Raw genomic sequence first — 16,695 nt, 5'->3', positions numbered from 1 at the left:
CAGCATTGTTAAGCTTCGCCAGCCTGGAAAGCATTAACCGTGTAGTTACATGTCCATGGTTTAATAGTATTGTTGATCTTCTGTCTATCCTTCCAGTCAGGGGTTTATTTATTTTGTTTCTATCTGCAGTTAAGCACGATGCTATCATGTTAGCTCCGTAGCTAAAGTGTTTCGTCGATGTATTGTCGTGGAGATAAAAGTCACTGTGAATGTCCATTTGGCGTTCTGGACTCTCATTTTTAAGAGGATATAGTATCCCAGGTGGTTTAAAATACAAATCCGTGATCCACAATAGAAAAAGGAGAGAGTGTGGAATCCAATGAGCCAACTTGTACCTAAGTTACAGTCAGAGTGAAAAAAGATATGTCTTGCACTGCATTCTAGTACTTCACTCTAACGTTCCTCATCCACGAATCTTTCATCCTCGCTTAAATTAATGGGTTAATCGTCGCTTTCTCGGTCCGAATCATTCTAGCTGCATTGAAAACAATAGGAAAATATGAGGAGGCGAACGACTGACTACGTCACGCTACTTCCGGTACAGGCAAGGCTTTTTTAATCAGATACCAAAAGTTGCGAACTTTATCGTCGTTGTTCTCTACTAAATCCTTTCAGCAAAAATATGGCAATATGGCGAAATGATTAAGTATGACACATAGAATGGATCTGCTATCCCCGTTTAAAAAAAAAAAATTCATTTCAGTAGGCCTTTAATGGCGGTTGGCAAGCAACCTTGTGGTGTGCATTACCGCCACCTACTGAAATGGAGTGTGGACTGAGGTGGATCCCAGTCTATATTCTTTTATTTTTAGCCCAGTGTTTTTTAAATATGTATATAATGCTTTATCATTTATGTGTTCTGAGTGCTAACCTAATCTTCTCTTTTGCTAACTTACTTTCCAGTATTTCCCTTTCTCGATTGTATTTCCTACAATGTATTATTTAATAATAATAATAATAATAATAATAATGGATTAGATTTATATCGCGCTTTTCTATTGTTAGATACTCAAAGCGCTCACAGAGAAGTGGGAACCCATCATTCATTCACACCTGGTGGTGGTAAGCTACATTTGTAGCCACAGCTACTATTTAAAACATGTCCTACACTTTCTATCTGATGGCAATGGTCACACAGTCCTGTAGCATGTTTCCTTATCAATTTCAATGAACTATTCTTATTCCTCCTCTCATTACACCTACTCTCCTCTGGACTTTGTAATACTCTCTACCTTTTCTTTCCTTATTCCAATTATCTTTTTATTGTCTTCTATCTGAATGATGTTCTTCACTTCTTCTTTACTGTGCTTCATCTCCATGTTTACTTCTGTTTTAGTGCTTGCTTGTTTTGCGTACTTATCAGCTAATTGGTTCCCCTCAACTCCTACATGAACAGGAACTCAAAGAAATGTTACCACACCTCCCGCTTTATTTATTCTGCAGATTGCCTGAACTATTTCATCAAGTACATCTTGTCTTGTTTCTGACGTGCACTTTTACACTGGAGTTTGATTTTAAAAAAACAACAACAACTTGCAATATAAAAAGTCAGCTGGAAAAAATCTGGTTTAAAAAAGTCTGATTTGGGCCACTTGACCAGCAGTGTACACGCAGTCCTAAACCAGGGGTGGGCAATTAATTTTTACCGGGGGCCGCATGAGCAACCCGAGCCCTGCTGGAGGGCCACACCGACAATATTTCAATTAAATTTTGATCAAATTATTTTTGATATACCGTAAGATAAATAATAATAATAATAATTTCATTTAACCTAACTTAACTTTATACAAAAGCAGATTGCTTTTGATGGTTTTATTTTAACACTGTCTTACACGACACTTCCTGATGTATAATACAATGCAAAAATGTCAATTTCTGTCACTTTATACTGCATCGTCTTTAAAAGTCCAACATTTTTCCCCGTCAGATTTGGACAACCACCTGTTGTCACACCTGCCAGCTTGTCCCATTTCAGTCCTAACATGTCCAAACACCCATTTACCTATGTGAACAAGTCATTACCTGCGGTTGTCTCTTTAATTGACTGTTTGGCTGCCAACTACTCCGTGATTTGAAAGTCTGCAGTTATCCCAACTAAGAAGATGAGCAGCTGGGCGGTGTCACGTACATCGCAGCTCTCATCCAAAGCCGGCGAAAAACAGTCAAAGTCGGCCGTTCTGCTCTTCAGCTGAAGCTCCAAGTTTCCAGCGATGGTCTCAACCCGCCTCGTTACAGTGCGTCGGGAGAGTGACACGTTCTCAAATGTGCCCCTCTTTGTGATTGCCGCTGTTCACATTCACTCACAATCGCGCACGAGCATACGTCCACACGGAAGTAATACAAATAACGCTTTTCAAAACAAAAGCAGCACCGTTGTATTGCACACTCGACATAGATACTTTTTTAAATGTATTTTGTAATTTATGATTGGCCTCACGCGGGCCGGACAGGGACGCACAAAGGGCCGGATGCGGCCCGCGGGCCGCAGAATGCCCAGGTCTGTCCTAAACCGTGGAACAGGCGCCATCTGGTGGCACGTCAAAGTATCACTTGATTAAAGGACAGCGTTTCATTTTCCTATATTTAAACAGTGTTACTGTTCAAACGGTCTGTATTGTTACAGTGGCCCAAAATAAATAAATATACTTGTTAATTAAAACCTCAGCTTGGGCGTACGACATTCTTGTATTTTAAAGTTGTCATTATGTTTCCTGAGGTGGTACTTGATGTAAAAAAAACATGATGCAACTTTACAGTACATATATGCCATCATTACAAAGCGTTTGCAGCACCACCTAAGGCAGGGGTCACCAACGCGGTGCCCGCGGGCACCAGGTAGCCCGTAAGGACCAGATGAGTAGCCCGCTGGCCTGTTCTAAAAATAGCTCAAATAGCAGCACTTACCAGTGAGCTGCCTCTATTTTTTAAATGTTATTTCTTTACTAGCAAGCTGGTCTCGCTTTGCCCGACATTTTTAATTCTAAGAGAGACAAAACTCAAATAGAATTTGAAAATCCAAGAAAATATTTTAAAGACTTGGTCTTCACTTGTTTAAATAAATTCATTATTTTTTTTACTTTGCTTCTTATAACTTTCAGAAAGACAATTTTAGAGAAAAAAATACAACCTTAAAAATGATTTCAGGATTTTTAAACACATATACCTTTTTACCTTTTAAATTCCTTCCTCTTATTTCCTGACAATTTAAATCAATGTTCAAGTAAAAAACGTTTTTAATTGTAAAGAAAAATAAATCAATTTTAATTTAATTCTTCATTTTAGCTTCTGTTTTTTCGCGGAAGAATATTTGTGAAATATTTCTTCAAACTTATCATGATTAAAATGCAAAAAAATTATTCTGGCAAATCTAGAAAATCTGTAGAATCAAATTTAAATCTTATTTCAAAGTCTTTTGAATTTCTTTTAAAATTTTTGTTCTGGAAAATCTAGAAGAAATAATGATTTGTCTTTGTTAGAAATATAGCTTGGTCCAATTTGTTATATATTCTAACAAAGTGCAGATTGGATTTTAACCTATTTAAAACATGTCATCAACATTCTAAAATTAATCTTAATCAGGAAAAATTACTAATGATGTTCCATAAATTATTTTAAATTTTTTTTCAAAAAGATTCGAATTAGCTAGTTTTTCTTTTCTTTTTTTTTCGGTTGAATTTAGAATTTTAAAGAGTCGAAATTGAAGATAAACTATGTTTCAAAATTTGTCATTTTTTTCGTGTTTCCTCCTCTTTTAAACCGTTCAATTAAGTGTAAATATCATTCATTATTAATAATAACATAGAGTTAAAGGTAAATTGAGCAAATTGGCTATTTCTGGCAATTTATTTAAGTGTGTATCAAACTGGTAGCCCTTCGCATTAATCAGTACCCAAGAAGTAGCTCTTGCTTTCAAAAAGGTTGGTGACCCCTGACCTAAGGTATTTACCATCACTATATGAGGTCAGAGTAGCTCCACCAGAGGATGCATCAGTTCTGCAGCTGCATGTAACACACCTGCAGCCAGAGGCGACTTGCACAGCGCCGTCATGGCGAGCGCCAAGTTGAGCAGCGTCCCCAACAGGAGGATAGCGAGCAGGTACCCGTGGAAGAGGAGGCTGTGCCAGCTGGCCCGACTTAGCACCAGCAGGGGGCCGTCCGGGTGCAGCGTCCACAGGAGGCCCAGCAGCCAGCACTGGTTGACCAGCTGGGTGTAGTAGATGTCCAGAGAGGACGCCCGGCGCTCACAGTGGGACACTTTGGACAGCCAGGTGAGGGAAAGGCTGAGGACGATGACGGCCAGAGGGGCGTACATGTACTCCAGGGCTTCCTCAATCAATGGACCATGGCGGGCTGCGAGGAGACATTTCAACACATCATAGCAAATCATAGCATTCCACACATACGGCGGAATATGAGACATCAGCGTCACTTTTTAATCAAAACGTACTTCATAGTTCCAGACCCAACTATCATGTCTACAGGTTCAATTCCCCCCAAAATACACAGGAATGTCTTTAGGTTTGCTTTCTAACGAGTTTCAGCACATTTACAAAGTTGATGATAAAGAGCGTCGACCAATGAACTCTACTGGGTTACATTAAAATAAGATAGGTTAATTGGAATTGTATTTCAAAAACATAACACAAACACAATAAATGTCACCTTGATGCCTGCAGCCACACTTTTATAAGTTACATATCAACCCTTCCGGAATTTAAAAGCAGCACCCTTCATTCCTCTTCAACAGTCCTAAACACTGAGCTATCCTGAGTCTTGTGAAGAAGGATTATGTTCTATACACAAATGTAATCCAGGACTCCGGGCTCAGTAAAGTATGATGGAAGTGGAACAAAGTACTGTCAAACAGACTGGGATTCAAACCCAGCACCCTTCAATCTGACCACCATCATGACAACATTAAATACAGTAGTGTAGTAGACCTAAGTATTCATTAAGTACCACCATAATGACAACATTAAATACAGTAGTGTAGTAGACCTAAGTATTCATTAAGTACCACCATAATGACAACATTAAATACAGTAGTGTAGTAGACCTAAGTATTCATTAAGTACCACCATAATGACAACATTAAATACAGTAGTGTAGTAGACCTAAGTATTCATTAAGTACCACCATGACAACATTAAATACAGTAGTGTAGTAGACCTAAGTATTCATTAAGTACCACCATGACAACATTAAATACAGTAGTGTAGTAGACCTAAGTATTCATTAAGTACCACCATAATGACAACATTAAATACAGTAGTGTAGTAGACCTAAGTATTCATTAAGTACCACCATAATGACAACATTAAATAAAGTAGTGTAGTAGACCTAAGTATTCATTAAGTACCACCATAATGACAACATTAAATACAGTAGTGTAGTAGACCTAAGTATTCATTAAGTACCACCATAATGACATCATTAAATACAGTAGTGTAGTAGACCTAAGTATTCATTAAGTACCACCATAATGACAACATTAAATACAGTAGTGTAGTAGACCTAAGTATTCATTAAGTACCACCATAATGACAACATTAAATACAGTAGTGTAGTAGACCTAAGTATTCATTAAGTACCACCATAATGACATCATTAAATACAGTAGTGTAGTAGACCTAAGTATTCATTAAGTACCACCATGACAACATTAAATACAGTAGTGTAGTAGACCTAAGTATTCATTAAGTACCACCATAATGACAACATTAAATACAGTAGTGTAGTAGACCTAAGTATTCATTAAGTACCACCATGACAACATTAAATACAGTAGTGTAGTAGACCTAAGTATTCATTAAGTACCACCATAATGACAACATTAAATACAGTAGTGTAGTAGACCTAAGTATTCCTTAAGTACCACCATAATGACATCATTAAATACAGTAGTGTAGTAGACCTAAGTATTCATTAAGTACCACCATAATGACATCATTAAATACAGTAGCGTAGTAGACCTAAGTATTCATTAAGTACCACCATAATGACAACATTAAATACAGTAGTGTAGTAGACCTAAGTATTCATTAAGTACCACCATAATGACAACATTAAATACAGTAGTGTAGTAGACCTAAGTATTCATTAAGTACCACCATAATGACAACATTAAATACAGTAGTGTAGTAGACCTAAGTATTCATTAAGTACCACCATAATGACAACATTAAATACAGTAGTGTAGTAGACCTAAGTATTCATTAAGTACCACCATAATGACAACATTAAATACAGTAGTGTAGTAGACCTAAGTATTCATTAAGTACCACCATGACAACATTAAATACAGTAGTGTAGTAGACCTAAGTATTCATTAAGTACCACCATGACAACATTAAATACAGTAGTGTAGTAGACCTAAGTATTCATTAAGTACCACCATGACAACATTAAATACAGTAGTGTAGTAGACCTAAGTATTCATTAAGTACCACCATGACAACATTAAATACAGTAGTGTAGTAGACCTAAGTATTCATTAAGTACCACCATAATGACAACATTAAATACAGTAGTGTAGTAGACCTAAGTATTCATTAAGTACCACCATAATGACAACATTAAATACAGTAGTGTAGTAGACCTAAGTATTCATTAAGTACCACCATAATGACAACATTAAATACAGTAGTGTAGTAGACCTAAGTATTCATTAAGTACCACCATAATGACATCATTAAATACAGTAGTGTAGTAGACCTAAGTATTCATTAAGTACCACCATAATGACAACATTAAATACAGTAGTGTAGTAGACCTAAGTATTCATTAAGTACCACCATAATGACAACATTAAATACAGTAGTGTAGTAGACCTAAGTATTCATTAAGTACCACCATAATGACATCATTAAATACAGTAGTGTAGTAGACCTAAGTATTCATTAAGTACCACCATCATGACAACATTAAATACAGTAGTGTAGTAGACCTAAGTATTCATTAAGTACCACCATAATGACAACATTAAATACAGTAGTGTAGTAGACCTAAGTATTCATTAAGTACCACCATAATGACATCATTAAATACAGTAGTGTAGTAGACCTAAGTATTCATTAAGTACCACCATGACAACATTAAATACAGTAGTGTAGTAGACCTAAGTATTCATTAAGTACCACCATAATGACAACATTAAATACAGTAGTGTAGTAGACCTAAGTATTCATTAAGTACCACCATAATGACAACATTAAATACAGTAGTGTAGTAGACCTAAGTATTCATTAAGTACCACCATAATGACATCATTAAATACAGTAGCGTAGTAGACCTAAGTATTCATTAAGTACCACCATAATGACAACATTAAATACAGTAGTGTAGTAGACCTAAGTATTCATTAAGTACCACCATAATGACAACATTAAATACAGTAGTGTAGTAGACCTAAGTATTCATTAAGTACCACCATAATGACAACATTAAATACAGTAGTGTAGTAGACCTAAGTATTCATTAAGTACCACCATCATGACAACATTAAATACAGTAGTGTAGTAGACCTAAGTATTCATTAAGTACCACCATAATGACAACATTAAATACAGTAGTGTAGTAGACCTAAGTATTCATTAAGTACCACCATAATGACATCATTAAATACAGTAGTGTAGTAGACCTAAGTATTCATTAAGTACCACCATGACAACATTAAATACAGTAGTGTAGTAGACCTAAGTATTCATTAAGTACCACCATAATGACAACATTAAATACAGTAGTGTAGTAGACCTAAGTATTCATTAAGTACCACCATAATGACAACATTAAATACAGTAGTGTAGTAGACCTAAGTATTCATTAAGTACCACCATCATGACAACATTAAATACAGTAGTGTAGTAGACCTAAGTATTCATTAAGTACCACCATAATGACATCATTAAATACAGTAGTGTAGTAGACCTAAGTATTCATTAAGTACCACCATAATGACATCATTAAATACAGTAGTGTAGTAGACCTAAGTATTCATTAAGTACCACCATAATGACAACATTAAATACAGTAGCGTAGTAGACCTAAGTATTCATTAAGTACCACCATAATGACAACATTAAATACAGTAGTGTAGTAGACCTAAGTATTCATTAAGTACCACCATAATGACATCATTAAATACAGTAGTGTAGTAGACCTAAGTATTCTTTAAGTACCACAATAATGAGTAACATTAATATACAGTAATGTAGTAGGTGTAAGTATTCTTTAAAAACAAGGCAGAGGTTTTACTTATCAAGCGTATTCAATATTTTTGGCCACAGTAACACTGTTGTAATATAGGAAAATAAAACAGTGTACTTTAACCAAGAGATTCATTGGCGTACCACTAGATCAGAGGTGTCAAAGTGCTTTTCACCGAGGGCCACATGGCAGTTATGTTTGTCCCCAGAGGGCCGCGTCTAACAGTGAATACTATTATTACACTATTTTATTATGCATTTTAGGAGCAGATATTTTAAAAAACTAAAATGTAAAAAAAAACATGGTAAGTTGCCATTATTTCACTTGAAACTCAGAATCAGAATCAGAATAGTTTTATTGCCATTGTTTGACAACGGGTTCACAAACTAGGATATTTTCTTAGTGCAATACTGTAGTGTATATTACTGTAAATGTGGTGTATATTACTGTAAATGTAGTGTATATTACTGTAAATGTAGTTTAAATTACTGTAAATGTAGTGTATATTACTGTAAATGTAGTGTATATTACTGTAAATATGGTGTATATTACTGTAAATGTAGTGTATATTATTGTAAATGTGTGGTATATTACTGTAAATGTAGTGTACATTACTGTAAATGTAGTGTATATTACTGTAAATGTAGTTTAAATTACTGTAAATGTAGTGTATATTACTTTAAATGTAGTGTATATTACTGTAAATGTGGTGTATATTATTGTAAATGTGGTGTATATTACTGTAAATGTAGTGTATATTACTGTAAATGTAGTTTAAATTAGTGTAAATGTGGTGTATATTACTGTAAATGTAGTGTATATTACTGTAAATGTAGTTTAAATTAGTGTAAATGTAGTGTATATTACTGTAAATGTAGTTTAAATTAGTGTAAATGTGGTGTATATTACTGTAAATGTAGTTTAAATTACTGTAAATGTGGTGTATATTACTGTAAATGTGGTGTATATTACTGTAAATGTAGTTTAAATTACTGTAAATGTGGTGTATATTACTGTAAATGTAGTGTATATTACTGTAAATGTGGTGTATATTACTGTAAATGTAGTGTATACTACTGTAAATGTGGTGTATATTACTGTAAATGTGGTGTATATTACTGTAAATGGAAAAACAGTACTGCTGTTTTTATGGTAGAAAAAAAGGCAGCTCAGTTGCCAGAATGTTACTGTAAAATGTACATTTGTTTTTTTTTACTGTAAATAAGAAAACATGCAATTTCACAGTAAAATTTTGGCACCTGAGCTGCCAGTTTGTTTTTGTTTTTTTTTACCGCAAATCAACAAGTGTAGATTTGTTGGTGTATTACTGTAAATGTCGAAACAGTACCACAGTTTATTACAGTAAAATAAAGTAGGTTTTTTTTCATTTCGAGAAAAATGCTGTAAAAAGTACAGTAAATTTCCCAATTGAGCATGAAATCTATTACTACTCTTACTTTGATGGACAACTTGCTTTGAGCATTAGTATTTATTTCCATTTAAAAATGCTTTAAATGTTTGATTGTATATTTTTGCATAATTAGATCATATTTAAGTGAACATCATTTGTGATTACATGGAGTACATATATATATATATATATATATTTCTCCCAAAATAGAAAAAGATGACATTTAGTAATAAAAGTTAGGGTACTTTATTGATACATGTTCTTTCCAGGGCCACATCAAATGAAGGGACGGACCTCATCTGGCCCCCGGGCCCTGAGTTGGACACCCGTGCACTAGCTGGAGCCCAGTTTGACAATCACTTCATTGCGCTTTTAGGGGGGGAAAAAGTTGTGTTTTTACGGGGGTTAACTTCTTTTTACACTTGAAAAGCCTAACGTTCAGAGCAACTGGTTTTCATTCATCTTTGACGTAACCCAAAGTGTTCTTGTCACACTCGTATGGCAGTGGGGCTTACCAGTGAGGACAAGCGAGCACCCGGTCAGGATGGAGAGCGGCACGGAGGCGTGGCCTGAAGGTGGCGCCGTTACCTTCAGCGCAAAGCTCAGGCCCACGGTGACTACGGGCAGCAGTCGCCGGGCGAGGGGGAAGAGGACGCCGTGCGAGCTGCTGACCTGGGCCCACGTGGTCAGCACGGCGTGGACGCTGCTGCAGATGGAGGACACCAGGAGTCGCTCGCCCAGGGGTCGACTGTACCGCCTCAGCGGCGCCACACCCAGGACGTGCAGCAGATTGCAGAAGGACACGGACAATAGAGCCTGCAAAAAGAAGCCATTGTAGAAGGTTAGGGTTATTGTTGCACATACCTTGCCTAATTAGAGATCTCTAATCACAGATGGAGTCTTTAATGCTTTACTGCGCGAGAAAAGAGATGAGAACAACCCCGTCTCCATCTCTAGGGTGTTTTCACTTTTCAAGGGTGTTTCTTTTCTTTGTTTTCACTTTTCAAGGGTGTTTCTTTTCTTTGTTTTCACTTTTCTGTTTCCACAAATTTGAAGAAACTAGAATATAAAACATCTTTTCAGTTATTTCACCTTTTTTTGTGAAGTACATAACTCCACATGTGTTCATTCCTAGTTTCCATGTGACAATCTACAATGTAAACAGTCGTGCAAATAAAGAGAAGGCCTGTGCTGTCCTTTTTTTTTATATCCATCAATATCCATAATTATTGATACTTTTTATCACCTATTTACTTTGTCTTTCAGCGATGAATGTTTAAAGGCCTACTGAAATGAATTTTATTTATTCAAACGGGGATAGCAGATCCATTCTATGTGTCATACTTGATCATTTTGCGATATTGCCATATTTTTGCTGAAAGGATTTAGTAGAGAACAACGTCGATAAAGTTCGCAAGTTTTGGTCTCTGATAAAGAAAAGCCTTGCCTGTACCGGAAGTAGCGTGACGTAGTCAGTTGTTCACTTCCTCATATTGTCCTATTGTTTTCAACGCAGCTAGAGCTATTCGGACCGAGAAAGCGACGATTACCCCATTAATTTGAGCGAGGATGAAAGATTCGTGGATGAGGAACGTTAGAGTGACGGACTAGAATGCAGTGCAAGACATATCTTTTTTCGCTCTGACCGTAACTTAGGTACAAGTTGGCTCATTGGATTCCACACTCTCTCCTTTTTCTATTGTGGATCACGGATTTGTATTTTAAACCACCTGGGGTACTATATCCTCTTGAAAATGAGAGTCCAGAACGCGAAATGGACATTCACAGTGACTTTTATCTCCACGACAATACATCGGCGAAGCTCATGCTAATTAGCATGAGCTAACGTGATAGCATCTGTTTCAAATGCAGATAGAAACAAAATAAATAAATCCCTGACTGGAAGGATAGATAGAAGATCAACAATACTATTAAACCATGGACATGTAACTACACGCTTAATAATTTTCAGCCTGGCAAAGCTTAACAATGCTGTTGCTAACGACGCTAAGGCTAACTTAGCAACTTAGCAACCGGACCTCACAGAGCTATGATAAAAACATTAGCTATCCACCTACGCCAGCCAGCCCTCATCTGCCCAGCTCATCAACACCCGTGCTCACCTGCGTTCCAGTTTAGTTTAGTTTAGTTTATTAAGGATCCCCATTAGTCTACACCGCAGTGGAGACTATTCTTCCTGGGGTCCAGGCAAAAACATCACACAATCACAAAACAAAAGATTAAAATGCAGTACAACATGATCAAATAATAAAATGTTGTAATACAAAAATAGCAACAACAAAGAACCAAAAATAATAATAATAACTTCGAGTTTACATAATATTGTTCATAACAAAGATAAAAAGAGCAATATAAAAATAGATATATATATATTTTTGCAAAAAAAAAATAAAACAAAGAACCAATGGCCTAAAATATATACATTAGTGTACCAAAGACAAACAATAAGTGACGAAAAAAGTTTCATCCACCATTTTCTACTGCTTATCCCATAATCAATAAAATAGTCAATAAAAACAGTCATGACATTAGGTACAATCTAGAATAATCTCTTTCCGCAATACTTCTCCTCTTAGTCTATTCTTATCCAGTGATCAACGGTACGACGAAGGACTTCACCCGATCACCGATGCGTTTGGCGGCCCGGAGACGGAGGAAGTCAAGGTGAGGTCGTTCGGCTAGCGCGTCTGCTATCCTCAAAGTCCTTCTTGTTGTGTTGCTACAGCCAGCCGCTAATACACCGATCCCACCTACAACTTTCTTCTTTGCAGTCTCCATTGTTCATTAAACAAATTGCAAAAGATTCACCAACACAGATGTCCAGAATACTGTGGAATTTTGAGATGAAAACAGAGCTTTTTTGTTTTGTATTCTATGGGGAAGCCATACCTCTGTTCTCCGGGCTACGTCACGCGCATACGTCATCCTCCAAAGGCTTTTTCAAGCGGAAGTTTAGCGGGAAATGTAAAATGTCACTTTATAAGTTAACCCGGCCGTATTGGCATGTGTTGCAATGTTAAGATGTCATCATTGTTATATAAACTATCAGACTGCGTGGTCGCTAGTAGTGGCTTTCAGTGGGCCTTGAAGGTGTGGAGCAGAAAGACGTGATGTGCCTCCAAACTTTTCTTCTGTAAATACTTGTGAGTGTTAAGTGCAGCGAGGTAGCAGTAACATCTTGGTGATGCTTTAAAAATGTTTGATAATATTCTTCTTAAGGGTGTAAAAATCCACTCCATCCCATTTCAAATATTTTTTTATAATCGCTTTTATATTTGCCTCCAAACATTTGAAAATAAGCCTAAATCTGCAGCGATTGATGTAAATAAGCAGTAGTCTAGTCTAGTGGGGCTTAGACCGTGGCCTGAAACCCAGAAGTGCCTCCAGGTCAGGGGTGCCCATCACGTCCATCGCGAGCTACCGGTCCATCGCGGAGGGTGTGTCAGTCGAACGCCAGCCAGGCATGACAAAAAATAGAGCTAAAAATGAGCGATCCTAAATCTTCACTACGACGTGACTTTGGTCACTTGATTGACATTCAAGGCACCCGAGGGTCTTGTGAGATGATGCCGGCTGCTGCCAGCTCAGTGGGAAGGAAAAAAGACCGTCAGGAAGGCCAGAAACATTTTTTATTTCAACCGTACCTCCCGTCAAAAGCCTAAAGACTGACCGCACAGTTCCTGTCTTCACAATAAAAGTGCCGCTCCATCGCGCCTGCGCTAACAAAATAAGAGTCTCCGAAAGCCAGCGCAAACAAGCTAGCAAGCTACGGAGTTTGCCGCCAATGTATTTCTTGTAAAGTGTACAAAAACGATTCTGGAAGCTGGACAAATAAGATGGCAAAAAGCAACCACTTTCATGTGGTATTAGACAGAAAGGAGGAACTTTTTTTCTCCTCTGTTTGAAAATGTGGACGTTCTCATCACTGCTGTCTGATTCCTAGTCATCACAATCACACCAACTTATATTCTTGTCTTCATGAAAGAAAGGAATCTACATGTTAAACATGCATGTATATTCATTAAAACACCTTTAACATGTCAACAAAAACGGCAAAATAAATAAATATAAATTATATATATATATATATATATATATATATATATATATATATATATATATATGTGTGTGTGTGTGTGTGTGTGTGTGTGTGTGTGTGTGTGTGTGTGTGTGTGTGTGTGTGTGTGTGTGTGTGTGTATATATGAGGCAGATCACCTCGACTTGGTCATTTAAAAAGTAGCCCGCCTGCTGACAAAGTGTGGGCACCCCTGCTCTACGTCATGGGTGTCAAACTCTGGCCCGCCGTGTCATTTCATTTGGCCCCTGAGGCAATATCAAAGTAACATTAGAGCTGGCCCGCCGGTATTATTCACCGCTAATACTACAAATCCCATAATGCTCTGCTGTTGTTTTGGCGGGCCAGCCATGCTCTCTCCTCTGGGTCAGTAGTGTTCTTGCACAACACTTGTCTCACCCCGCCTCCCCGTGCCTCTCCCAGACCTCATACTACAACTGTCAGTGTCACTGTGTTACCCTAACCCTAACCTCCCCGTGCCTCTCCCAGACCTCATACTACAACTGTCAGTGTCACTGTGTTACCCTAACCCTAACCTCCCCGTGCCTCTCCCAGATGTCATACTACAACTGTCAGTGTCACTGTGTTACCCTAACCCTAACCTCCCCGTGCCTCTCCCAGACGTCATACTACAACTGTCAGTGTCACTGTGTTACCCTAACCCTAACCTCCCCGTGCCTCTCCCAGACGTCATACTACAACTGTCAGTGTCACTGTGTTACCCTAACCCTAACCCTAACCTCCCCGTGCCTCTCCCAGACGTCATACTACAACTGTCAGTGTCACTGTGTTACCCTAACCCTAACCTCCCCGTGCCTCTCCCAGATGTCATACTACAACTGTCAGTGTCACTGTGTTACCCTAACCCTAACCTCCCCGTGCCTCTCCCAGACGTCATACTACAACTGTCAGTGTCACTGTGTTACCCTAACCCTAACCCTAACCTCCCCGTGCCTCTCCCAGACGTCATACTACAACTGTCAGTGTCACTGTGTTACCCTAACCCTAACCCTAACCTCCCCGTGCCTCTCCCAGACGTCATACTACAACTGTCAGTGTCACTGTTACCCTAACCCTAACCCTAACCTCCCCGTGCCTCTCCCAGACGTCATACTACAACTGTCAGTGTCACTGTGTTACCCTAACCCTAACCCTAACCTCCCCGTGCCTCTCCCAGACGTCATACTACAACTGTCAGTGTCACTGTGTTACCCTAACCCTAACCCTAACCTCCCCGTGCCTCTCCCAGACGTCATACTACAACTGTCAGTGTCACTGTGTTACCCTAACCCTAACCTCCCCGTGCCTCTCCCAGACGTCATACTACAACTGTCAGTGTCACTGTGTTACCCTAACCCTAACCTCCCCGTGCCTCTCCCAGACGTCATACTACAACTTTCAGTGTCACTGTGTTACCCTAACCCTAACCCTAACCTCCCCGTGCCTCTCCCAGACGTCATACTACAACTGTCAGTGTCACTGTGTTACCCTAACCCTAACCTCCCCGTGCCTCTCCCAGACGTCATACTACAACTTTCAGTGTCACTGTGTTACCCTAACCCTAACCCTAACCTCCCCGTGCCTCTCCCAGACGTCATACTACAACTGTCAGTGTCACTGTGTTACCCTAACCCTAACCTCCCCGTGCCTCTCCCAGACGTCATACTACAACTTTCAGTGTCACTGTGTTACCCTAACCCTAACCCTAACCTCCCCGTGCCTCTCCCAGACGTCATACTACAACTGTCAGTGTCACTGTGTTACCCTAACCCTAACCTCCCCGTGCCTCTCCCAGACGTCATACTACAACTTTCAGTGTCACTGTGTTACCCTAACCCTAACCCTAACCTCCCCGTGCCTCTCCCAGACGTCATACTACAACTGTCAGTGTCACTGTGTTACCCTAACCCTAACCTCCCCGTGCCTCTCCCAGACGTCATACTACAACTGTCAGTGTCACTGTGTTACCCTAACCCTAACCTCCCCGTGCCTCTCCCAGACGTCATACTACAACTGTCAGTGTCACTGTGTTACCCTAACCCTAACCTCCCCGTGCCTCTCCCAGACGTCATACTACAACTGTCAGTGTCACTGTGTTACCCTAACCCTAACCTCCCCGTGCCTCTCCCAGACGTCATACTACAACTGTCAGTGTCACTGTTACCCTAACCCTAACCCTAGCCTCCCCGTGCCTCTCCCAGACGTCATACTACAACTGTCAGTGTCACTGTGTTACCCTAACCCTAACCTCCCCGTGCCTCTCCCAGACGTCATACTACAACTGTCAGTGTCACTGTGTTACCCTAACCCTAACCTCCCCGTGCCTCTCCCAGACGTCATACTACAACTGTCAGTGTCACTGTGTTACCCTAACCCTAACCCTAACCTCCCCGTGCCTCTCCCAGACGTCATACTACAACTGTCAGTGTCACTGTGTTACCCTAACCCTAACCTCCCCGTGCCTCTCCCAGACGTCATACTACAACTGTCAGTGTCACTGTGTTACCCTAACCCTAACCTCCCCGTGCCTCTCCCAGACGTCATACTACAACTGTCAGTGTCACTGTGTTACCCTAACCCTAACCCTAACCTCCCCGTGCCTCTCCCAGACGTCATACTACAACTGTCAGTGTCACTGTGTTACCCTAACCCTAACCTCCCCGTGCCTCTCCCAGACATTATCCTACAACTGTCAGTGTCACTGTGTTACCCTAACCCTAACCCTAACCTCCCCGTGCCTCTCCCAGACGTCATACTACAACTGTCAGTGTCACTGTGTTACCCTAACCCTAACCCTAACCTCCCCGTGCCTCTCCCAGACGTCATACTACAACTGTCAGTGTCACTGTGTTACCCTAACCCTAACCCTAACCTCCCCGTGCCTCTCCCAGACGTCATACTACAACTGTCAGTGTCACTGTGTTACCCTAACCCTAACCTCCCCGTGCCTCTCCCAGACGTCATACTACAACTGTCAGTGTC

General features: G+C 39.4%; 1 protein-coding gene across 1 annotated transcript in view; it reads right to left on the bottom strand.

Annotated features, from left to right (window-relative positions):
* Window positions 1-511: 511 nt before the first annotated feature.
* Window positions 512-16,695, bottom strand: part of si:ch211-248a14.8 (uncharacterized) — a 29,087-nt gene continuing 12,903 nt past the window's right edge. The window contains exons 4-5 of the mRNA XM_062059096.1: window positions 10,132-10,432; window positions 512-4,350 (exon numbers count right to left, since the gene is read on the bottom strand). Coding sequence (XP_061915080.1) covers window positions 3,962-4,350; window positions 10,132-10,432 — 690 coding nt within the window. The 3' untranslated portion in view covers window positions 512-3,961. The remainder of the gene's footprint in view (window positions 4,351-10,131; window positions 10,433-16,695) is intronic.

The sequence above is a fragment of the Entelurus aequoreus genome, linkage group LG09 (genome assembly GCF_033978785.1).
Source record: "Entelurus aequoreus isolate RoL-2023_Sb linkage group LG09, RoL_Eaeq_v1.1, whole genome shotgun sequence".
Classification (NCBI taxonomy): domain Eukaryota; kingdom Metazoa; phylum Chordata; class Actinopteri; order Syngnathiformes; family Syngnathidae; genus Entelurus; species Entelurus aequoreus.
The sequence above is the reverse complement of the archived record's forward strand: the minus strand, read 5'-3'. Positions and strand labels throughout refer to the sequence as shown.